This window comes from Apteryx mantelli, chromosome 5, assembly GCF_036417845.1.
Source record: "Apteryx mantelli isolate bAptMan1 chromosome 5, bAptMan1.hap1, whole genome shotgun sequence".
Lineage (NCBI taxonomy): Eukaryota > Metazoa > Chordata > Aves > Apterygiformes > Apterygidae > Apteryx > Apteryx mantelli.
Window position 1 is genome coordinate 70,638,501 of NC_089982.1, and position 24,778 is coordinate 70,663,278.

At 41.2% G+C, this 24,778-nt stretch overlaps 1 protein-coding gene across 6 annotated transcripts in view; it reads left to right on the plus strand.

The window, feature by feature from the left end:
- Positions 1 to 1,113: 1,113 nt before the first annotated feature.
- Positions 1,114 to 24,778, plus strand: part of PROM1 (prominin 1) — a 64,025-nt gene continuing 40,360 nt past the window's right edge. For all 6 annotated transcript variants that reach the window (XR_010884463.1, XM_067298204.1, XM_067298206.1 and 3 more), the window contains exons 1-3: positions 1,114 to 1,200; positions 7,069 to 7,480; positions 22,628 to 22,686. Coding sequence is in view for 5 of the 6 variants with exons in the window: in XM_067298204.1 (XP_067154305.1) it covers positions 7,261 to 7,480; positions 22,628 to 22,686 (279 nt within the window). In the remaining variant the exon portion in view is untranslated. The remainder of the gene's footprint in view (positions 1,201 to 7,068; positions 7,481 to 22,627; positions 22,687 to 24,778) is intronic.

Consider the following 24,778-nt stretch of genomic DNA (forward strand, 5'->3'; position numbering starts at 1 on the left):
AAAGCTTCCATTAACAGAGTTGGTCTTGATTTAGTTTAAATCCTTCTGCGAAACCTAGTATCTTTGTCCTGTAACTCCAGTTCCATGTCTTTGTGCATGCAAACCACAGCTATTTCTCATCAAATTGTGATGCGTACCATTAACTTGTAGTAGACCAATTACTTGCATTAATTAGTAATCCAAAATAAAATGAGTGTCTTTTGCTTTGGCTCTGATTTCCTTCTACCTACCAACACATAGATCCAGAAGGGAGGGTAACTGCCTTCTTCATCAATATTTTTAAGGACCTCTAAGGAACCAGTATGACCTTGGACATCCAGTGTAAATTCTTGCTTTGCCTTCAGTGATGCTGAAATAATGGTGGGCTTAGTAAGAGAGGTAAGAATCATCTTTATATCTTATGTTTCAATATTGCAATGGGAAGAAACAAATTAAAGTGTGAAAGCTGCAAATAAAAAATACAAAGAACAGATGAGGAAAGTGCAGGAGCCTTTGAAATGTGAGTGGCTGTACACTGACCCACAGGAAAGGTGCTACTTGTCCTACCAGTAAGACACTGGGCCTCAGAGGCAAAACCACTTAGGAACCAGAACACCAGTCCTGAAGGAAATTAGGAGCTAGTCCAGAAACCAGGATACCCCTCAGAAAGGACAAGATTTTCTCCAAAAGCTAAGGGGGGAGGTAACCATTAACAACGGGATTGATAGGAAAAGCAGAATAACCTGGACTCAGGAGAGCTCTAGGAGAAATCCGCGGATATTGGGGGTGGGGGGGCGGCCAAACTTTGGCGCGGAAAGGAAGCTTTGCCCCAGCTGCGGGCCGCCCCCGCCCGCCCGGCGCGGAGCCCCCGCGGCTCGCGGAGCCCCCGCGGGCCGGGCCGCCCCCGCCGGGCAGCAACAGGTCGGCGCTGCGCGGGGCCGGCCGCGGGCGGCCGCCGCCTCCCCGCGGGGCTCGGCGCCCCTCGCTCCTCCTCCTCCTCCTCCTCCCCCCCCGCGGCCGTCGCGGCCCCAGCGCGCGGGGTGGTCCCGCCGCCGCGGGCCGGGGCAGAGCCCGCCACCGCCATCCGCGCCGCGGCGCCGCCACCGCCACCGCCGCGGCGCTCTGAGGCGGCGGAGCGGAGCGGGGCGGAGCGGAGCGGGCCGCGCCGTGCCCCGGCGGGCTGCAGCGCCGGCGCCTCCGTCTCGCTCTGCGCCTCGGCCGGTGAGCGGCGGCGCTTCGGGGCGCGGCGCCGGGCGAGGGGGCGGCAGGTGGGGGCGGGCGGGGGCCCTTCCCCGTCCCCTCCCCGGCGGGGAGCGCGGGGGTTCCTCTGCCCGCGGGGGCCGCGGCGGGGGAGCCGCTGCGGAAGCCCGGGGGGGGGAGGCGGAGGTGACCGCGGGGGCGGCAGCCCTGGCTCGGGGAGCGCGGCCGCCGGCAGGGGCTGCGCTGGGGGCGCGGGCGATGGCGGTGGGGAGGGCCGGGCCGGGCCGGGCTCGGCTCGCCTGGCGGGAGGCGGCTGCGGCGCGGCGGGGGGCGAGGCGGCTCCGCCCGCTGCGCAGAGCCCGGTGGCGACACCGGCCGCCCGAAGCGAAGCGGGGCTGGAGCCGGGCCGGGTCGGGGCAGCGCGCTGGGCCGGCGGCGGCGGGAGCCGCGGGACGAAACCTGCGCGCCCGCGGGGCGAGCCGCGACCCCAGGGGCGGCGGGGCTCTGCCGGCTGCGAGGTGCCCGCGTGGGGCGGGAAAGCGCCCCGGTGAGGGGGCGCCCGGCGGGGGGCGGGTGAACGTGCCGTGGGGCTGGGGGAGGCTGGCTTTTCTCCCCCCCCCCCCCTTGCCCCCTTCTTCCCTCCCAGTTAGCGAAACTGTGCTTTGAACAATTTGGCAGTCAGCTAAAATCCAGACCTGCTGATCTTCTGGGGAAGATATCTCCCTTCCTTGGAATTTATTTTTACAAGTATGCTTTGTTTGTTAGCTGCTGCGACTTGTGAAACAGCCTCTTTTTAAAAAAAAAAAAAAAAAAAACCAAATCATTAAGTAGCTGCTCACAGCCTTCCTGGGCTCCAGACATGCAGCTTTTCTGACTCCAGCCCTTCTTCTCAAGCGTGTCGGGTGCGCGCTGGGGCTCCCTGCTGCGGCTTGCTGCTTTGTGGGGTTTTTCTTTTTCTTTTTTTTTTTTTTCCCGTGTCGGTGCTGCCAGGCTCTATTCTGCAGTCCCTGGTGTTTACTAGGTTTACTTACTCCCTGCTCTTCCTATGGCAACAGGTTGTAATTGTTGATAGGCTTAGGAGAGATTTTGTAACAGAAAACTGTACCTCTTTTAACTTGCCACCATTTAGCTTGACTTACTCTATTATGTCTCTTGAATGGGAAGGTGGTTTTTGTGTTTTGTTTTTTGGTTTTTTTTATTGCAGATTTTCAGGAGTTGTAGTCCACTTGTAATTCCTGTTCCGTGGCTGTGACAGTTTAATTCACTTCATTCTTTTGGTGGTTGCTGTCACTGGAACCTCAAAGGCAATTTTGGACATGCATTTTAAAATGACTAAGTAAAAAATGTAACAAACAGCCAGATCCTTGATCTGTGCTTCCTAGGGACAACTGCTTCTTCCACCTTCCCATCTTGGTTTGTTGCTGGGGGCTGCTACATTCAGCTTTTGCTATCTAGCCTCTGGTTGATTGAATTCTGGTTCACAGGGTGATCTCGGTGCCGTCACTGCATTGCAATATTATATTTGCATGGATTTCAGTGTTTAATAGAAGGAGGCCAGTCCTGTTAAAACGAAGGGCTGGACATCATGCCGCTTCCGAGTTCTGGTATTTAGAGTTGATGTAGCCTGCAAGCAGTTACTTAACTTCTGCGTACTTCAGTCTGTTTCCTCTCCCCCTCTTTTTTTGTAAATTTGCAGAGGGGTTGCTGACATTTTATTGATTTTTGGAAAACAATGCTTTTTTTAAATATAAAATGAGATAAATTTAATATTGGAGATGTGATAATACTGGAGCATACTTGGTGAAAGGGTGATGATGTTTTCCCAGAGAGCAGTCAGAAACCCCAGAATTATGTTTAGTGGCTTGCACATGTGGAATATTGCAGTGACACATGCAGAATAAAAAGCAAATACTTAGTATTTTAAAGATGCACTTGCAAGCCACACAGAAAATAAATGATTTCATTGTTATATATTTTATCATGTAGTTGACAGATTTTTCCCATGGAAAAACACAGTAATGAAATGGGCATGTTAATAATTAATGAAAATATTTCAAAGGTGCACACAGTTCCTTTCCACTCACTTTTTACTAGAACTTGGGGAGAGATGTACTGGCAGTCACTGTAAGCTCACTGATTGCAGTGATGTCATACTGTTTCTAAGGAAATGAGCTGGTCCCATGCTGCAGTGAAGATTGCCATAAAATGCTATATAATTTTCTTCAAGTATATGCATCTTTTAAGTATGTATGTCATTCTTGCAGCTTTCACAATTACAAATTTCATGGATAGATTTTTCCCTTTTAGCGCTGTTTAACTTGCATACTTAACTGCTAATAAAATCCCAACTAAGATTCTTCTTGTATATCAAGATGAGGATTACTGCTGGCAGCTTTTTCACATCTAAGTTGTTTTTAGGTAGGTTGGTTGAATACGCATTGGATGCTTATAGGAGTCTGGAGTTACAGGTTTAATAGCATTTGTGCAAATTTCTGATCATTATTAATGTACCCGCCAAAAATGTACCCCTGTTTTATTGAGTATAGAGAAGATACAGAGTTAGCCTGAAAGAGTTGCCCTATAGGATTAAATATTCTGTGAAATAGCTATATATAGGCTTAACCGAGAATTGTGTAGAATTGGAGATTTCGGTGGTGTCTTTGGAGTTGAAGGATGGTTATACGTCTCTGCTTTGCAGGACATTGTTTGCAACTCCAATACAGGTCCTTACAATTTCAGCAGCATCCTTGTCTTAAAACTGCCAACTCTCTGTCTTGGTTGATGTATGACTTCATGTCTTTACAAGACATGATGATTTATTTTTTTTTTCATTGGGAAGACATTATAACATTTTGATAGTGCTTTACTTGTCTAGTTGTATAATTAGATTCCCTTTAAATTGTCCTTAACCTAAAATTTGAATTAAATCTTTTTTTTTTAAAAAAAGCTCTACTTACTTTCTTTTCTTCTACCTTCTCTCTAGTATAACAGAGCACACTTTGGAAAACATGCCCCATCTTCTAGCTTTGCCTTAATAAAGATGCCAGTTACTGAGGTCATCTTCCTCTCCAATTTCATCTTCCACAAACACACCTAAAATTTCCCTGTGTTGTTTTCTATACATTATGGTATCTGTGTTTCCTTAATTTTTGGAATCAAGGCTTGGTTGCCGTGTGTGAGCTTTTTCTCCTGATTCACTGAAATGTTGGATCTAGACCCTAATTGTTGGAACTGTACCTGAAAAATATCCAGAAACCTAAACTTTGCTCAGAAAAAGTGTGTTCAAATTTTTTTTATTAAAGAAAACCAAGCTGAACTGTATTGCATCAATCTTGACTGCTCTGTCATTAAGAGGATATAAAAATAATCTTTTGCTCTTAGTTCTGGTCTTGTTATATTTTTTTCCTATAGAGTTTCTGTAGATCTGATAATAAATGCAACCTAAGCATTTTCAATTGCTGTGTTCGACCCTAGAGTGCCAGGTGCATAGAAGAGAGAAATCTACTTAAAAATATCTTTTCGGCTGAAGAAAACTAGTTTCAAGAAAACTTTAAAGGAACAAAAAGAATATGTTAGATCTTGAAATTTTTGTCTTTCATTATTCACAAGTTCTTTCATTATTCTTTCACAAAACATGCTCTTCCATCTATGAAACTCTTCATGGTTTAATGTGTTCTAAAGTCTTACATTTCTGTGTTGAGCATCATTACGGAGTGGTTGGGAACACCGCGTTTTTGAAAATGGCTTGGATAATTCTGATATTCAGAGGATTATTACTGCTGGTTCTTTTCTCCTTTTCAATAGCCATGAGGGGAAAAGATAGCTTTGAGTTTTTCTCTGTAACTAGATTGGACCTTAGGGAAACAGAACTGGTTCCAGCTCTTTGGTCTGGTCTTGTATTCTTCTGTTCCATATGTTTTCCTTGACGCTGATCTATCCTTTGAATGCAGGAAGGAGTGGTAAATAAGTCTGCGAGGTCGGCTGTTGCAAGTCCGTCCAGATTACTGTTGCTTGTTCTAAAAAGTAGCCAGTGTATTACCAGAGACTGTAAAGGATGAGAGAGATTAAGTCTCTCTTTACCACTAACACTGCAGTCTTCTGTCTTTCGAATGTCTTTGACGTGGAAGCGCCTTGGAAGCCAAAGCATTGGTGTAGGATGGGGCTGACTGAAGCCATGAGGTGTTTGCATTATTTTGCCATCATTCTTGCAAGTGATGGTCTGAAGCCTAAGATGGGGATTAAAAACATATTTCTACTAGGTAGCGCTACTGAAGTGGCGACAGAGACAGAACATCCTGAGCAAAGGCCGTTGGAGCACCCAGCACAGCAGCACAACAGTTGAGGTGGGCAGCTCGTCCTGGGTGGTGACTTTCCCAAGCGTCCCCGCTAGTGGCATTTGGTAGGTCCCTGCAGATCCTTCCTAGGAGGCCAGCCTGATGGATAGGAAAGTCCTGGGTTTTGCGGTGATAGTTGACACACTCATCAAATGTGTGCAACTTCCAAAGTCAAAAAAGGGCAGAGGCTTCTCTGTCATCTTTTGTTTGTTCAGGGCCCAGGCTGAATTGAAGGATTTTTGCCAAGCCCCAGGTAGATGGAGATTTGGTCAGATGTTTTGTCTGAAACTTGGGAATTTTTTTTGCTTGCGTTTTTTACGTGACAGTAGATAAAACTGGTGAGGTCTAGTAGATTCACAACTTTCTCAAAGATGCATATGCATTAGAAGTCATCTTAATGTCACTCAGCTATAAAAAGCTGCAAATAAAAGTTGTTGAGTTGACTGTGCAGTCTCCTGAGGATAGTCTTTCAATACTTTGAGTTAATAGAAAATATTTAATGAGACCAGTCCTCACCTGTCAGGGAAGGTGTTTTACTTAGCAGTGGCGAATAAATTCTTTTTGCTCTGTCTTTGAGGATGCCTAGGAGACGAGGAGTAGTTGGCAGAGCCGGTGAGTGAATCTAGAGTAATCAGGCCCTATTAAGTAATTTGGCTTTCTTTTAGTGAAAGAGTGGGCTAGTTTCTGTTATTTTATTTGCCTTCTTAAAAAGAGCGTGTGTAACACAAAATATGTAGGATATTTTTGCTCAGGTTATCTTATTTTTGGAAAAAAATTGTCAATGCTGTAGTCCATATTTCGTTTTTGACTAGAAATTATTATCTTTACATCTCTATATATTACTTGCTGTCTCTTCAGTGTTTCGGGTACCAGAAGGACATTGCAGTTATCAACAGTAGGAATTATGGAAACAATACTTTCCTGTAGCCAGCTATTGCTGACATGGCAAAATGAAGGGAAGCTTAAATTCTTCCGGGAGGTGGAACCTGGGGCCTTAGTTGGGAACCCTTGTGAGACCTGTGCTAACTCATGCAGGTCAAGGAAAAGAACTGTTCTACAGACTGGAAGGTTATAAATATAATATAAATACATTTAGGTTAAATATTAAAGGAGCTTCAGGATATGATTTGTAATAATTACCATCAGCTACAGTAGCATCAGGTGGCTGTTTAAATGCCTTGTGTTTTAAGTGAACTGTTGATTAAATGCATTGTGTAGCTGTTGTGACATGACACCTTACTTGGCTAGAACTGCAATTCAGATGTTGTTCCTCTGATTTTGTTTGTTTCCCTTGTAGATGTCTGAGTGCTGTCCTTCATTTGTTTTTAAAAGCTCACTGACCTGGAGTTGTGCATAATTGTTTTTTAACCTATTTCAAGTACTGTGTATATAACAGACCCTTCTATTCACAAACTTCAGGTTTGTTTCTTTTCTGTCCCATCCAGCTTGCCTTGCAATTATTGCTATGCTCAATTGCCGCAGAAGAGTGCGGGTACCTTGCGCCTCCCTGTTTGCATGCACACACTTTAACGAGCTGTTTCTTGTTCTTTGCCAGAGATGGTGTGTTGAGTGGTTTCCATAAGAAGCTTCTGTACCACTCTGAAGCAAGAACACATTCAAGAGTAAAAGGTCTGAAGACACCAGTGTTTTCCTGGCTGGAAAGTTAACATCCAAGTGAATGTATTGAAGATTTCTAGGCTTGGTGGAACAAATATCTCTACCTCCAGTTTTATGAATACTGCTAGCTATGGCTGTGGAACTCTGTTTGCTGCTGCTGCTGTTTTGTGGAAATACTATTTCAGAGGTTCAGCCTATATACAAACCACCTCCTGGGACTTTGGATTTTGGATTTGTACCTGCCAAGACGTATGATACAGGTGCATACCATGAACCTGGACCAATGGGAATTTTGTTTAAAATAGTCCATGATTTCCTTTATTTAGTGCAACCCAATTCTTTTCCTCAAGGTAAGTAGATAAATTTTAGGTTTTTGTTTTTTTATATGGACTTACTGCCAAAGTGTTTATCCTGGTGTAGATAACAAGACCACACTTTAGAAGTAAATGATATAGAGATAAGTAAATGTTAGTAGCACATAATGTAGTCTGGGAATGTGTGGAGTTCCACATAAAATAACTTTTTTTTTTTTGAATTGTTGTGGGGGAGGAGGTAATGATAGAAGTTTGACATGACTCTTATGTATCTCAAAAGCTGTCATTGATGCATTTAGGGCTTTTTTTTGACTGAAATTTTTTCTTACGCATGTTCAGAAACATGGGGTAAGAGTAAAGCATAAATTGCTTTACATTTAATGTTAAATCCAAAGTAGGTAGATCTCTGACTTGCATGTTGTGTATTGTGATAAGCATTTAGGTTTTTACGTTATTATGAGGTTTAGCCTAGGAAGGGTCACAAAAACCTAGCAACTTAAAATAAATTTGATTTGTTTCCCTATCCATGTGTATACGGTCAAGTCATACATAAGGGCAGTTACATTATACAGCTGCATGTAACTTCTTGTTCCTCTGTGAGCTGAAGGTTAAGACTTGAGACTGCATTTGTTTTATTAGGATACTTTTCCATTCCTTTTCTACTAAGTTGTCTCCTGTTCTGAAGGAGAAGTTAAGATCTTGGCAAAGAAGCGTGTATGCTTTTTGAGGCTGCATTCATAGGAAAGCGCGTTAGAGGAAATGTGTGTTTGTGGATTTGGTGCTTGAATTGATTTAACTATTCAACGTGCTTTTAGCTTCATTTAGCCATTAAAAGAAAATGCAAATTTATTGGTATAATATTAGCATTTAAAATTATGCTGAGGTGAAGTTTTGATTAAATCTAAGAATGACTGGTTTGTTACTGATTCATTTTGATGTTTTAGCTCTGTGTATAGAAGAAACTTATGTTATTTTGTAGCACACTCTTTCAGTTATAATTGAAAACTTTAAATTAAAGTCTGAGTAAGAAATAGCTCTTAAAAAAAAGTCTCTGGTCACATACCTGTATGATACCTGTAAACTATATGTGCTTTTGCTTTTGACATTTTTTCAGTAGCTGCAGAAGAATGAAGTCAAATGAACTTGAATGAGTTAAAATTATATTTAGACAAATGCCCAGAGTCCCAGGTGTTAACCTGGAGAACATAAACCTGACCTGTTTCCTGTGGGATCCATCTTCTGAGCAGATCTTGCACATAGTGTGGTGAGGGCAATTGCATGAAGCTTGGCAGGAATGTCACCTTTTGGAGGAGCTTGTTTTGCAGATACCTCTGCTTTTGTAGCCTCTTTCCTTCTATGAAATGTGCAGGTGAACTATTTCTCTCTCTGTGAGACCTGATGTGTTAAGGTTGTCCTCTGCATTCAACTCTCAGAAACAGGCCTTCCTTCTGCTAAAGCCCCCCCTTGAATATCTTATTCTCTTATGAGTGGAAATATTTGAATTCAGTGAGATATGTCATGTGTCTTTATATTAACAGGAATTTGGTCTATAAACCTGTATGTAAAATATAATATTATGTGGCCTAAGTCTGTAAATAATAGAGTTTACTAGCAAGATTGTAGTCCTCCAGCACTGCTTGTAGTAAGTTCTGCAACAAGTAGTAGGTGTTTGTAAAATCCAGCACAGAAGAAAAAGGAGAGATCCGAAAGTGAATCACTTGTTCAGAACTTACAAGCTAAGAACATCTCACACCTCTCCTTCCTTCCCAGCAGTTACTTTACAAATCAGTTATTTTTAGAAGTTTGTCTTCTAAATTTGCATTATGTGAAGTCCTTTTCCCATGCCCCCACATACCTCACTGCAAAATACAGATTTGAAGGATCATGTAGGTTTGAGTCATACCATGTAATTGGTTAATCCCTATAATCTCTTTTGCCATATGCTGTTCTATTTTCACATTCAGTGTATTAATGGTGTAGTTAGCAGTTTAAAAACATTTCAAATATGTAACTGAAACAGAGTTTGTTCTGGTTCAGAGATGAAAACAAAGATAAACACAAATGTGTGTGGATCTTTAAGCAAGCCCTGTCAATATTTCTATCTCAGATGTTTGTCATTCCAATGAGTCTGGTGCTTCCGAAGCGTTAACTCCAGGTTGATTCCCCAGTGTATATGTAGAGAAGCATAATGTAGAAGAGAAACGTGATTCACCTGCAGGACTCTGCATCAATCATTTGTACTTTGATCTTAGTAGTCTTATTTTTTTTTCCCTCCTAATACTAGTAAGTATTTGATGTTTGGTTTTTTGAGTCTACTGTTAGTACTCTTAGCTTGGTGGGGGGGAATGTGACAGGATTGTCAAATTGCATGTAGACCTTCCTGCATTTACAACTCGGTTTTGCGTTTGCAGTAGTGGTCAGATGAAGCTGAGTATGTTAACAGTATCAATGTTATACTCCTTCAGTCCTAAGCAAGCCCAAGAAAGGAAGAAAGCTGGTACGAGCTTTAGTCCTTATGATAAGGCAAAATAGGAAGTACAGCAGAGTCTTTGGGAAAAGTTATTTTAAAAGTATTTGCATGCTGGCAAGTCTGAAAAGTTATTTAGATACTTTTATTGGCTACCTAAAATTTTAATGCTGTCGTGTATTCCAGGTTGTTTGTACCACTCAGCTAAGAGGCTGTCTAACAAAACGAATGGTCAGTTTTTGTCTTTTCCTCTTTAGAATTTGTTATAAGCTGAGGCATTGATTAATTAAGGAAGCGAAGTCAGCGCGTGGTTGTGGCGCGGTGTACGTTGCCTGTTGCGCTAGAGGCTTTCAGGTGCGACCTTGCTGTAGACGGGGCAGGGCGCATGGTCAGCGCCACGCTCTGGGCACCTGAGCGCCTTAGTGTGGCCTGTCTTCGTTGCCACGGAAACGAGTTGCAGTCAGAGGGTGTTAATGCGAGAGCCCACCTGCCAGCAGCACGCACAGCTACTCCTCGGCTTCGCAGCTTGTGTCCTGTAACTCAAGTGCGAAGCCTTCACGAAGGAAGCAAGCTAAGAATAAAACTTTCCCCTCTTTTTAGATGAAATCAGACAACAACTTAGAGGCATGTTTGGTGCAGTAGTGTACTTGAATGTGTTGCAGGACAGTCTTGTTACTTATGTTAAATTACAAGATTCCTTTATTCCAGCTTCTGCTTTCTATTCTGGAAGCACCGGGCTCAGAACGCCCTGCTCCTGCTGAAGTAGCGTAAAAATAAGTTGTTGAATGCAGGCCCTTCCTGGGCAAAACACAGTATAAAGAGTTAAGTGTACTATTCATTTGTTGGGAAGGAGAACACAAGCCATTTTTTTAGGCCTGGGCTACACTTCTAAATTCTTTCATGTTTGCTGAGTGCCATTTGTTGAATAGTTTGAGTATAAGACTGAAGTTCGGAGCTTGACTGTATTTTTTTTTTTTTTTTTAATGCAAGTCCTGCCTCTGACCCCTTCGTTCCTCCTTTCATCTCACCTGCAATATTGGAGAAGATGCCATGGCCAGTCTTTCACAGCAGCTGCAAATTGTAGAGTTTAGCACTTTAACCTTGTGTTCCCTGTCTTTGAAATTAGTATCTCACATGAGTGTATTGAGCAATTAAAACATTTTAATCATTAAAAAATTAGTTATTTCCACATAATTTTATGTGGAAAGAGAAGAAAGCATATGCAAAACCCTCTTGTCGGAGGTAGGTTTAATGAGCTCCTAGGGTGTGTTTTTTTTTATACATTAACTGTGTTTAGATGTGAGGTTCTAAAGCTAATTATCAAGACACTTTATCACCTACTCAGTTAAACTCAGTTAAGCAGAATTTTATTTTTTTGTGTAAAATTAATTTTATTTTTGGCTACTCTTTAGGTTTTCATTGTCTATTTCTACTTCGGTTTTGCTTCTTGGTAGTAACAAATCTTCCACAGCTCCCCTACCAAAAAAGCATCTGGGCAAATTCAAAATAAGATTTGTAGTGTTCTGATTGGTATCTGTGCAGAATAGCTTCAAGAAGCTCAGTAAAATAAATACTTTTTTTGGGGGGGGGGTAGTTTCAACCTGATAGTAGACAAAATATGGCTTTTGGCACTGATTTCCTTGCATCATTTGTATAAGCGTTTCAGTGATACCTGTGTGAGATGTGCATGTGACTGAGGTGGTGGCACTGGAGCTAAATTCAGTGGTGCAGATCTAGAAGTCCCCTTTTGTTCTTAGACTTGAGACTTTCCCAGAAATGTTGTTCATGTTTGCACCAGTGAGCAGCAAAAGAACTGCGCTTGGGCTCTGACTCAAGCTGCTATGTGCGAACATTGCACTTTGGCAATGTAACATACTGCTCAGGTTCCCAAAGCAATAATGGCATTTTGTAAAAACTTAATTATGATAGCCTTTTCCAGTTGTGCGAAGTCTCAGTATTAGCTTGGGCATGGAAGTGCAAAGGTGTGATGCACTGCTTCTGAAGCTAGTGTTTGACAGCTATGCCCTGCACACATGATTATTTTTCTTAAAGTTTACTTTCTGGAGTTGGGTCAGGAGCACTGATGCACTTGCTGGTGCAGGAACTGGGAGGTGGAGAGGGAGAGCAAGAGCTGCCTCACAGCAAGTTAGCCGTAGGTTGGCCAAGCTGTATTATGAAATGGCAGTTTCAGTACGCTGTATAGTCAGTGCCTTCACCACATCCCTTCACTGTTTCTTCCACACCGTGGCTAGAGCTGTGACGTTAGTTTGGAGTAGTAGCTGAAGCATGTATATCAAAAATGCGAGTTTCAATGGTGATAGAGGTTGTGTATAGCATAGCAGCAGTGGTGTCATTTGGGTAGAGCTGGGATAAGTGGGGAACTTGGAGTGCACCTTTATTTGGTAGTATGGTGTATGCAATGAAAGAAATGCCTTGCGTCTAAGGCTGGGAATACTGTGGAAAACTGAGCAGCAGGAGAATACAAGGTAAATTGGCATCTTCCTTCCTCTGCCTGTTCATATACACTTAAGGAAATAGTGTTTAAAAAATTATTGGTCACTTCATTCTGGGAAGTTGAGTGATGACGTACATATGTAAACAGGGAATGCTTCTGAAAATGTTTCTGAAGCAGATTTGAGCTCTACTTTTTTGTACTTTCTTATGCATCAGAAACGTAATTCCTTTCTCCCCAACTATTCCCCACTGTAGACTGATTTAACAGATTACTTGTCAAAAGGAGTTTTTTGTGGATGGGGATGGGAGGGTTATACATACTATCTACTAAAGGCCACAATAGAAAAATACAGTTGTAGACATTAACACTTCTCTGATGTCTTCCAGCCCACTCTTTTTGGATTATGTAAACAAGGATTCTGTTTTTGAGACGGATATTTATGTCGAAAATATGATTTGTTTAATCAGAGTGTAGCATAGCTGGATCATCTGAAAATTTTGCAATATACTTACATCTGGGACCTTCTCTCCACACTATCCTCAGAGTTTGTCCTAGATTTCTTTTAATACTATCTGTCAGTTGTGCCTAGGAGAGAAGACAGGCCTCAGCAGCATTTGGAAAATGACAATCCAGCTGCACAGCTTCAACAGTGTTAAGAGAGAAATTAATGCAAATGAACCTCAAACTGAGTCTGAGGGAGTGGGGTTACTTTCTGTGGAGAAGTTGTTCAGAACTGACATTACCACAGGTGGTAAATCTTTGGTATTGAGGCCCAGCTCATATTTCCCAAACCTAAACTGCCTTCAGCCCCTTCCAAGTAAGACATGTATATCCTCTCTGTCTTTTGGGGATGTCTTCTGGCAAATAGGTTGGGTATCTTCTGGAAGAGCACTATCTGGCTTGAGAACCCTGCTAATAGTTGCAGTATGGCAGTCACAGGCCAGTGCTTGAACCTGTGTCTTGGCCTTGTTTTGTTTGTCTAGGCATTAGTGGGAGACAGAAGCTATAATGGAAGAGGTGATAGGCAGTATTTTGTTCCCCAGAGTGCAGGGGCTGCAAGTTCTGCTGTAGCTGGATCCAGAAGCTCGGGCTACAAGGAAGGGGGAGATACAGGACTGTATTGTGGTAGGACTTCCATATCATTATAGGTAAAGAACCTTCATTGATAGCATTTATCCTAATATAAAATAATTTTTAAAGAAAAAAGCTAAGCTATTATAACCTAGAAATGCATTTGTTTGGATAATTATTACTATTAAATGTGTCATGTGTTGAGGGGGGAGGTTAACATTAGTTACATTGGCTGTAGCGTGGTACCCGTGCACTCGCAATTGCAGTAAAATATTGAATTCAGCCCTTAATAATTTGTGTACAATTTTTTTTTGTTTGTTTCTGTAAAAGATTGGCCATCCCATGTAGCATCTAATAGCAAGGAGATAAGTAGCGTGGGTATCGACTTGGACAAAGCCTAAATTTTGCCTTTCAGAAGCCAGTGCATCATCACAGTCTGAGAATATACCGAGTGAAGAATGTAGTTCTTGGTGTCCCTTTCTCTGTTAACAAAACTGTGCTCAGCAAATCTGAAGCACTGGAGGTACGAAAGCTTTTTCAGGACTTCCAGAGCATGCCTGCAGCATCTCGTATAGCTAGAAATGGGCTAGAGTAGGTTTCCTATCAGTCAGATTCTCTGCAAGTGTGTTTCGTGTGTGAATCTCTTGAAAGTTATCTCCTATTGCAGGCATTTTGTGGGTCTTCAGACCACTCAGCTGAGGCTCCCTGTTTTTCCTGGCTTGGTGCTCCGGTGTCCATCCTTCTGCTCCATTTAATTGCTACAAGCTTATCTAGCCACATAGTGTTGAATTTCATTCTCTTTTTAGTACAACTTGTAGTTCATGGAACTGACATTGGTAGAGGGGGAATGTCCTTGTTCTTTCAGGGGTAACATTTCCAAAAGTCTAAGGGACCTCTCAGTTCCTTTTATCATTTTGGCTGTTATGTCCCTGTTATGCAGCATTTTGAATGAATCATGTGAGATTCTGTATTGTCTGCTATTGGAAAAGCAGGGATCATTTGACTTTCTCTTTTCTCTGTTATAGAGGCCTTTATCTCCATAATTAGCAGGATTAGCCTAGCCTTCTAGGCTTTTTTTTATTATTTTTTGCCCTAACAAGTCATTTAGGTTGTTATTTAAAAGCAATAAACTCGTAATTGTTGTTCGGTGATGGATGTGTTTCTTGAATGATGGCAGCCAAAGTAACAAGAATCTGATAAATCTTGGCCACAAATCTTGTTTCTGCAGTTCTCATAGTGAATAGTTAGATTTAAAGTTTTTAGAATTATAAATTCCTCCTCCCCCCCCCTTTTTATTGGTTCTCAACTTGTTTCTTTTGTATACTGCTTTTTTAAGCTGCTTTGTGTAACATTCAGATCTGAACAAGTTACACATTTTTCAAAGTGGGTAGGCACTATTCAAAAGTTACTTCAGCAAAATAAATGTACAAGTATTATTTAATATTTTAGTGATTGTTTTCTTTTAACAGTATCAAATCTTTCCATATTGATCTTGAAGCTTTGAGTATGTCATCTTCCTTTTCCACAACCAAGTTATTTTCTTGTTAGAAAGGAAACTAGCTGTCACAGATATCAGCCATTGTAGTTTAATCTGATTAATTTATCAATATATGCATCTTGGAGAAAGGTTACCAGTTACCTAGGAAAAAAAAAAAACTGTTTTGATAAGTGTTCTTTTGTTTTCTTGTTTTTTTTGCAGTTTGCAGATCCCTATCTTCTTATCTAAAAACAGTTCTGCGATTATGTCCTGTATTGTCTAAGTCAGAATCTTTCTATTCTCTGAAAAAACACCAAATTATTTTTGTGAGCTTTAAAAGTCATTACAGTTGTTTATTTTACTAATAAAATGTATTGCTTTGGATGTCTAACTCGGCTTAAAGGTGCCTGGGTGCACCTGTACAGAACAAATACAAACTTAAAGCCTTTCTTCAGAGCAGCAGCCTTGCTGATTTTTGGAAGTTCTCATCAGGGAAAACTTTTATCACCACCTTTGTCAGGTACCTTGCTGTGCAGTGTATATTGAAAAGCAATATTCGTTCATCTGTTGAAAATACACACATTGGTCAGATTTTACACAGGGAAGATGACTTTGTCCCTGAAACCTGCTTGGAGGAAAGAGTGCGTTTCCTATTTCAAATAAAAGCGCTTTCTTTTGAATGAAGCAGCAATCTCTGTAATACTTTGAACCAATATACATGCATAGTTACTGAATAGGTGGAAAATTCTTGCCCTTGCAAAATCAAAGAACACAGAGCTGGAATTCTGCAAAATCAAAGTGAAGTTGCCAGAAAGCCAGTTGCAGAGGTTATTAAAAGCCAGTAGCAGCAGGGCTCCAGTGTGTCGCTCCCAATTATCTGCATTTATATTTCCATAGGCTCAGGTTATGGAGTATGAAGATAGATTCTGTGCTTTTCTCAGTTTACAGGGAACTTCTGGGGAGGCAAGGAGCAGGAAATTTGACCTGTAAGGAAAACACTGTTGTTCATGCAGCCTAAATATTTATTACTTTGATCAAAGTTGTAAGTCTGGTCCATCTACATAGCCCACTAACTATGAAGAAGTTGCTCAGTCTGTACAGTGTGCTGAACCAGACAAGCATATACAGTCCATCAAGTTAAATCTTTGCCCTTAATCTGTTGTAAATCCTTACCAGATGGTGGCCTAGAGAGAACTTTAGGTAGCTACTGCAAACAAAATGAATAGCAAAGAATAGCTGCAGTGGCATAAACAATGCACTACAGAAGTTTCAGTGTCTTAAGAAAATGACAGAATGCAGTTTCAGTGTGTGGTACTTCTTCAAAGCTTTCTACTTGACTTTGTTTGCATGATATATGCAAATTTATTTCAGACTCCTAAGCAGAGAATTTTTTCTAAAGGCATCTCTCTTTTTGTTCTTTTTCCAATACTTCAACAAGAACAGAAGTTTCTTTGTAGCAAAGAAGAACCAGTCCCTGCAAAGATTATTTTCAAAGGAGAGATCTTTCATTCTAGGTGTCCCATAACAATTAATGTTTTGGCTATTTCTTTTTCTTTAAACCTTTTTCTGGTCCAACTCTTTCATGTTTTGTCTTCATGCTGATGGAAGGTGGAAAGTGCCTAAACAGAAAATGTGACTACTGCACTAAAGGAATAAACCTAGTCTTGGGTAGCTGCAGTGTGTGAGGATTTTCTGTAGAAGACTTGCATTATCTATTTGGTCTTCCTGACTAATAACAACCTTGAGGAAGCTAATTATAAAACTTCCATTCTTTCAACTACCGTTTCAGAAAATTAGGGAGCTTTTTGTACGTGTGAAAGAAGTTCATTGATCATTACTATTATCTGATCCACTGCTGTATAATTTCTTCATTGGAATGGTGATATTTTCTGTCAGGAGGGTTAATTTCATGTCCCTGCTATTGTAGCCTGCTCCCTTGGCAGCAGTTGCTGCTCCGCAATTTCACATCTCCAGTAATTGCACTTCACTTAGCTCCCTATTCTCTGATTAAAGTGCACCCTGTTTAGATGACTCCTACAGTTTCCTATCATGCTCATAGCTGTTCATCTCCTTGTCCTGTTTCCTATTGCAGCTCTATCCCTCTCTCACATTACCCCTCTTTGCACCCAGTATAACCTGAGACTCATTTCTAGGCAGTCTCGTAGCTCATCCTTTAAACTATGATTAAAGCAGTGCATGCTCCAAGTCTGCTGTGACCTTAAATGCACTTACCTTGTATTTGCCTCTTGTTTCATTTTATGTGTTGCTGGAGGCAGGGCCAGAGTATTCTAGGATAAGCTGGAAATGTAGAGTATTTCTTTTGCTTTTAATCACTCTAACTGGAGAAAGAGTCAGTGAGAATGGAAGATGGTCATGCTGGGGAGAGGAAATAGCATAGTAAAGGCAGAAGAGGGTGAAAGGGCAGATTACCATAGCAGATGAGAAGTAAAAATGCTTCAGCAATTTAGTATGCATTTGTCATGTTTAACCTCCATTCAAACAAGTTCTCCTAGCCTTTGTTAGAATAACAGGTTCTGGGACATCATTTTGCGTGTCAGCAGGGAGGAACAATTGCCAGGCTCCTTTTTTTCCTTACGCAAAGAAATGGCTGATGGCCTAAGATTTTGGGTTTTGAACATGAGGTTCAAGTATTTCTTTAATGCAGATGAATAAACATGCAGTTGAACAGAGAATTTTCTTTTACCATCTCTGTAATACAAGTAGGTGGTCTTATGCGAGAGCTTCAGAGCAGGGGGAGTGGAGACGCAGCTCAGGAGTTCTGCTCGGAGAGAAGAGGGACCCACTGTTCTCCAGAGAGAGGCAAAGGATGGAAGCTGAAGCAATTTGATGTTTCTGGTAACTCAGAGAAGAAAACCTGGGAATTGCATAGGGAGAAAACTTCTTCCCTCAACATTTTGGCAAGCTGTCAGAGAAGGCCAATTTTTCCCCTCTTAGTTCGGAGACAGGGATTGTGGCCCCAGTCTGCCTGAAGGAGACCTTGTAAAGAAGGGAGTGAACTCTTCTGACCATTAATAGAGCTCTTAAACAGCTTGAATTTGGAGGTGGAGAGGAATGATATAGACTGTAGAAGGGAATGCATGGACTAGACTCCTCATCTGTAGGCTGAAGTGGTCTCCTATTGTGCAATAAGTGGGAAGACCTCCTCAGCTCTGAGACTTCCCATCTGGCCTACAGAGTGAGTTTCCTTCTTGCTCTGTGGAAGGAGGCAAGGATCCTCCTCATGGGGTGAGCAACGCAACAGGACCCACTCTGCGCTCTCTGCATTAATGTGCATGTTGGATTCTTCTGCCGTCAACGTGACTGAGCTCCCACCTAGCTCTGCAGTAGAACTGGAGCCGAATGATAGCTCTAGGATTAGGGACAGTATGAGCAGAAGCATTAAGTAATTATGTGGCAGTAAAGGGCAGGAGCCTAGGTCACCTGCTGGAGGAGACACCTCTTCAATGGGTGTTAAATCTGACCATAGATTAAAGTTAATGGCAAGAGGCTTTCTAAGTTTGGGGGGTAGCAACCAAAGCCACACTGAAGTCAAATGAAGCATTTTAAAATATCATTAAACTGAACTTAAGTAAAACTTGTTCTAAGATGCCCAAAAGATTTTGTTGTCTCTGAGGAATCTGAACTACATGCCATACAGCTTTTCTGGTGTACGTTTTTACAGGACTTGCAGTTGTTTATACATCTAAGTCATAATTAGAGAGGAAAAAAAACAAGCTTGAAACCATTTTAACTCATTAATTTCAGACTAATAGATAGTTTCCAATATTGCTATTTATTTAGGACACTAAATGTGGTCAAACTGACCCATATTCAGAGAAACACTGAACTGTTAAGTGTGTGCATAGTCTGTTGACTCTATAATAGGTGAAGGGAAATGGGATGAAATACTGTGATGTGAGTTAGAATGAGATGGTATTAAAATGATTATTAACTTATGTGTATTATCTATTTAATTCTCCACTGCTGTTACAAAGATCTCCATTCAGTATGAGTTGAATGCTTCAGTCCTGGTAGTTACTGGTTTGCTTGAAGGCTTTTTCATAATAAAAGCGTAATATGTTGTATTATGCATAAAAGGATAAATTAATTTCAGTTATAATTTGAATAATACTGGAGTTACACTATGACTGAACTGACTCAGTGGAATTGTTTGAGTGAAGATCAAGTGTAGCATTCCCAAAGGTTTTATTCCAACTGTTTTCCTGTCACCTAGATTTGAAAAGCTTTCTTGGCAGATTTTATAACTAATTTATCTTGGTACTTAATAGCCAGACAGCTTATTTTTAAAACTCTATTTTTGCTATTCCTTTCTGTAAAGTGGTTCTAAGAAGGAAGCCTAGTAGTGACCTCATTTTCTTGCCTGAGTAATACAATATGGAGTGTGTTTGCACAGTACTCATGCTATCAAGCAGTTGGTGATGATGTTTTCTTAACGGAGCTCCTCAGGGAGGTGCTTAGTATTTCGCCACAAATTGCACTGGTAAATTAACAGTTCATCTGGCTAGTTAGTTTTACTAGGCCAGATGGCATTTTGCATGTGCGATGAGAGCAAGAAGGAGACAGAGTAAAGCAGTAATGTAATTAGCCTTGTAAATGAGCCTCACAAGGTAAATCTGTTTAACCCTAGTGACAAAATGTGCTCTGCTCTAAAGCCTTGGATTACTGGTCCTCTGAAACAATGTGTGCAGCTGGCCAATCACAGATTTGAGAAGTAATCCAGTTAATTTGGAAATAGAGGACACCACTCTTTGTCTACACCTGCCTAGCCTTTTTATATTTGAAAGGGAAATCGGACTCGAGGTGGTGAATCAGCTATGAGGTACTCTGCCAGTAATGCAGAATAGAGTCGTGGGGAGTTACCTTAGTTCAAGTTTAAATAAAAACTTATTTTAATACTGGAGCTGTTCTAGCTAAGGAAGAAAGGAGATCCATAAAAGCAAACCAAGATCTCGGGAAGAGGAGTGAATTAAATGCTAGCTGAGGTGTCTCCTCCCTGTGCTACAGTGAGCAGTGTCACAACCTGATGCTTGTGTTTGCATGGCAAATGTGTTGAAGGTTTTGTCAATAACAAAAATTAGCTTTCTTACGTGCCTCCTGGTGATGTTTTCATTTCCCTATTAAATAATTTATTTTTAAATAAACAGTAAGCATAATTATAGAATATTTTAGAATAATTTAGATTCAAAGGGACCTCTGGAGGTCTTGTCATCCAAATCCTTCTCAAAGCCAGGCCAGCTTCAAAGCTAGATACAATGTGGAAGTTAGGTTGCTTAGGACTTTTCCTTAGCTTCTCTGGGCAACTGGCACCAGTATTTGACTACCTTCACACAGCAGGTCGGTGCCAGCTTATGCAGCTGAGGATCGTAGAAGCTATTTCCTTTTCCTCCTTCCCATCAAATTTTGATTTAAATTTGTAGAAGTAGCTCTCTAGTGACTCTTCTGCAGTGTATTATTATACAATGCTAAATGGTTGAATGAATATGTAAACCCAGGGTTGTTTTTTTAGCCCTTTTCCTATTGTTAAAAGACATCTAGCTGTAGAGAAAATTCATTGCATTATATATCCTGTGCACCAAATGTTTCTTAAACTTACTCATTTGGGAGGTATATAGATTTAAACAAAAAGAAGAAAGAAATTTGATTTCTGCTGAAGAAATTGCCTAACACAGTTGGTGCAAATTACACTTTTTGAGTTTGTGCAACACTGCCTCATTTGATTACATACTTTGCTGCTGAACCCCCCCTGCGAAATGCCCATGCTGTGAGGTACCATGGCCTCCCTCTGCCCTCGATGCAGGGAGGACTTGGTTGGTCCCTGTGTGTGAGACACCTGAGAACTGCAGCTGTGGATCAGGTGTGTGTTGCCCGTGAGGTTGTGTGCCCTTTCTTTCAGTGATCTCTTGATATTCAAGATGCTTAATAGCAGTGCTTCAGAATATTTGCAAGGATTGTAACTCTTCTGTTCTTACAGAATGGCTATTTTACATATGTTTTAGTCTGATTTCTGCTAGTGAGGGATTCAGCCTTATCTTCTAGCATGTGTATAGTCTTCCCAAACTGAGGTTGCCTCACTACAGAGAGTCCTTGGTCATCTACTGTTAGCATCCTTTCTGCATCTTAGAATACACTTCCCTTCTGTTGATGACTTGTGGCTTGACAGTCCTGTGATATGTTAACAGATTATTTTTCTTTTTTAATTTACAGTCTTGGTGGCTACAGTTCTTTGCGTGTTTTATTTCCTTCAAAACAGTTTTCTGTGAGGATTTCTCACAACCAGAGTTTGTTCAAACTACAGATCTGTCAAGTAAATATTCCTTTGGGGTGGGAGATGGAGTAGAAGACCAGAGAAGCTATTTGCTTGGGTGGTTATTATTGTGAGACTTGTGTAGAACTAGAGGAGCAGAGTAAGATCACATCCCCTGTGAACTCACTGAACATATTTCATGAGTGCTACAACTTGTTAGAGGGTTTGGATTTTGTTTTAGGTGGTAAATAACTATTTTTGAATCTGTGGGTCCTTTTTTGATGCACAGGACGGGTAACTTCAGGTTTCCTCAAAAAAGTCCTTTGCCAGTCTAGTGATAGGGCAGTAGCACCACCAAGCCCAGCTCTGTACGAACATGATGGGCGGGGGGACAGAGTGCTCCCACCTAATCCGCTCCTTTTCCCCAATAGGAGGCGAGAGGCTCAGTCAGTCATCTCTCCCAAATGCCCAGATGTTGCTGCTTTGCTCCATCCTAGGCTGTGTATGACTTGGACCTGCTGATGCCCCCTCTGTGGCAGAGGGTTTGCAGAGCTGCAGGGGCCCTTTTGAAGTGCAGGGTCTCACAGGCATGGCCAGGAGCCACAGTTGCCAGCATTGCCATCAGTGTTAATGAAGGCTCTGTAAGGGCAGGCTGGTAGTGTCCCAAAACTGGGATCCCTTCTTTGCAGCTTCTGGGATTTACTGAAAGAAACTAGTGTGGTGAAATGTTATTTGTAATGTTAAGTGGCACTATTTGTGTTAAGCCCTTACTTTATTTTTTAGTGGTGGCTGTACTATGTCTATATTGTGAATGAGGTAGAAATGAGCTTGTTGGATGGAGCTGCATTCACAGTAACTTGGCATGTCTTAGGCTTCCTGATTTGTTTTGGCTGTGTTCCATACTCTCATACAAGATCTGTTGGTCCCAGAGAGAGCACAAGTTTGCTTGATAAGAAGAGAAATTAGGGTAATGTTGGAAAGATAAGGACCTTCTTCCTTGTACCATTCAGTCAAGAAGTTACTGTTAATATACTGATTTTGCACATTATGTATATAATTTCATATCTATGCACCTGTCATAAACATGATGAAGCAAAACTGCTACCCAGATCTGTCCAGGTGATTTGATAAACTCATGATGAACTTTTCAAATATAATGCTTAATATACAGAGGGTGACCTTGAAAAACCTTTACTGCATTTCAGTGGGAACTGATTAACAGTACTAATAACCTGGTTATCTTCCAGGTTTCTCATAAAATATACAGTTAAATTGAAAATGTTGGTACTAAACAAGTTTATGGAAACACTAATGTGCTTGCCTATCCTGTTGATGTTTGTTCTTAATTTCATCGTGCCTATTTAAAGGTAGAATTCACACCAACCTCTCTCCCCATGTTTTCTAATTTGTACAGTTTAAAACTCTGGAATATTCTTGCTTATTTTCAGATCTCATCAGAAAACTAGCACAGCAGAAGTTTGGGAATACACAGGGCGATTATCAAAAGGTAAATTGTTTATGTATATCTGCATAAAATAACAGAAGTATTGACTTTGAAATTCAGGGTTTTTTTTTACCTGAAGTAGCAAATAATATTTTAAACCTAGAACAACTAGATGCAAGAGTGAAATTTGTAACAAGTTTGATGGTTTCATATAAAACTTGGAACCAAAACCTTTCAAGAGGAGTAACAAAGGAAATTTCATAAGCCAGTCTAAAGGAACTCTGTGCATAATTAAAGTTCCATTATAAACTCCAGCTGTAATTTGATTGTAGTGTCTGTTGCACAAAGATTGAAGGCTCTTAGATAAAAGCAATATTTTTCAGCACAAAAATTGCTTAAAGAGAGAGTTCTCATGTGGCTCAGTTCTCATGTGGCTTTCGGCTACTGCCCTCTAAAAGCTGAATTCATATGCTGGTTCTGATGCCTTTGTAAAACTGAGTTTCCATAGCCTGCTATCAAGTATATTTTAGTTTATGTAATGTGCAAATTCATATCAAGTACATTTTCCATTCTCTCTTTAGGTTTGTGATTATCCTGTAACAGTTGAAATTCTCATGATATCTGATAGCAGGAGAAGGCAGAATCTAGCATGGATGTAATTTTAGGGCTTTCTCAAGGACAGTACCCCCATCCTTCAGGCAGTGCCGCTGGTCGAGGTCCTGCAGTAGGAACATTAAGCAGGACCAAACAATGGACAAGTTACTTGGTGTGAGCTATTTGCTTGCAGTCCCTTCAATATGCTGTACATGTCAGGTAGACGATTATGGAATTTGGTATACAGTCACTAAGCTCTTGCCTTGGATCAGGATAACCTGAATAATCTTGGGATTTGAAAGTGGAAGGCCTTGGGCTACCATGTTCTTCTGATAACCAGCCTATCACTCCAGTAGTTTGATGTCCTCTTCATGACATCCGAGTGCATGGGCCTTGTCCTCATGCTGTGTCAAGACTTTTCCTAATCATGTGTGCTTGTTTGGTGAGGCTTTGTGATAGTGATGCATCACAGTTTGTGTCTGCCCACCTCAGGTGGGACGGAGGATAAGTTGGTTGGCAGAGTCTTTGGACAAAACTATTAGACCATATGTACTATCCAGTACTGTGAGTATAATACTGTAGTAACTAGTACAAAAGTCGTGGGAACTTTGAGACCAGTGAAAGCTATAATCTTGTGTAGTAAAAGCACTTGTTAAACTACTGTATGAGTATAGAGTGGCAAATACAATATTGGCTTTACTTAAGAAAAGTGGCAGGCCATTTACAGGTCCGAGTTCTGACATGAATACAATGCAACACTTTAAAACAAATTTGAAAAAAGAAAATACTTCAGAACATAAAAAGTGCATCATAAGACTGAAGCATCAGTGAGAGGTGGCCATAAGGAGATAAATATGTTTGTAGAGGTAAGTATGGTTGCAGATGTATCATTTGAGGAATTTCTAATGTGGATAGGGAAATAAGAATGTCACTGTAGGGTGCTGATAAGTAATTGGAAATGTTGCATGTGGTTTTGGTCACTTAGATTCAGGAAGAATGAACTCAGACTAGGACATATTCAGAGAATATCTGTTAGGATGATTTTGGAAATAAAGTTTTTAAGAGGACACTGGAAGAGTTTGCTTAGCTTAAGTGAAAAATTGAAGAGGGGATGTGATTACTCATTATATATGTGGAGGGGAAACACCAGGAAGAAAGGACAACTATTTGGGCAAAAGATGGTATTAGCATAGAAAGAAAAGGGCAGAAACAGGCCATGTGTAAATACATGTCAGAGGAACAGACTTGCTAACTCACTGACTGCTAGGAACAACCCTTCAATAGCGAGAACAAGAAATTTAACTGCATTTAATATTTATTCTGTTAAATTTCTGCTGTCATTTCTCCTTATCATTTTACTTATTTGTTGGATTGTGCGAGTGATCCAGGAGGCCTTTCTCAATGGGACTGCACCGTAGCTGCTTTCACAGCCTCTGTCAGGGATAGAAATCTGCTGGGATGAGCTGGCAGCTGAGTGCAGCTGCTGTGTGTCCTCCAAGGCAGACAGCTCGCTGCTGCTGCCCTGCTTAGTGCTGCTGGGACACGTGCTTGCTTAAAACAG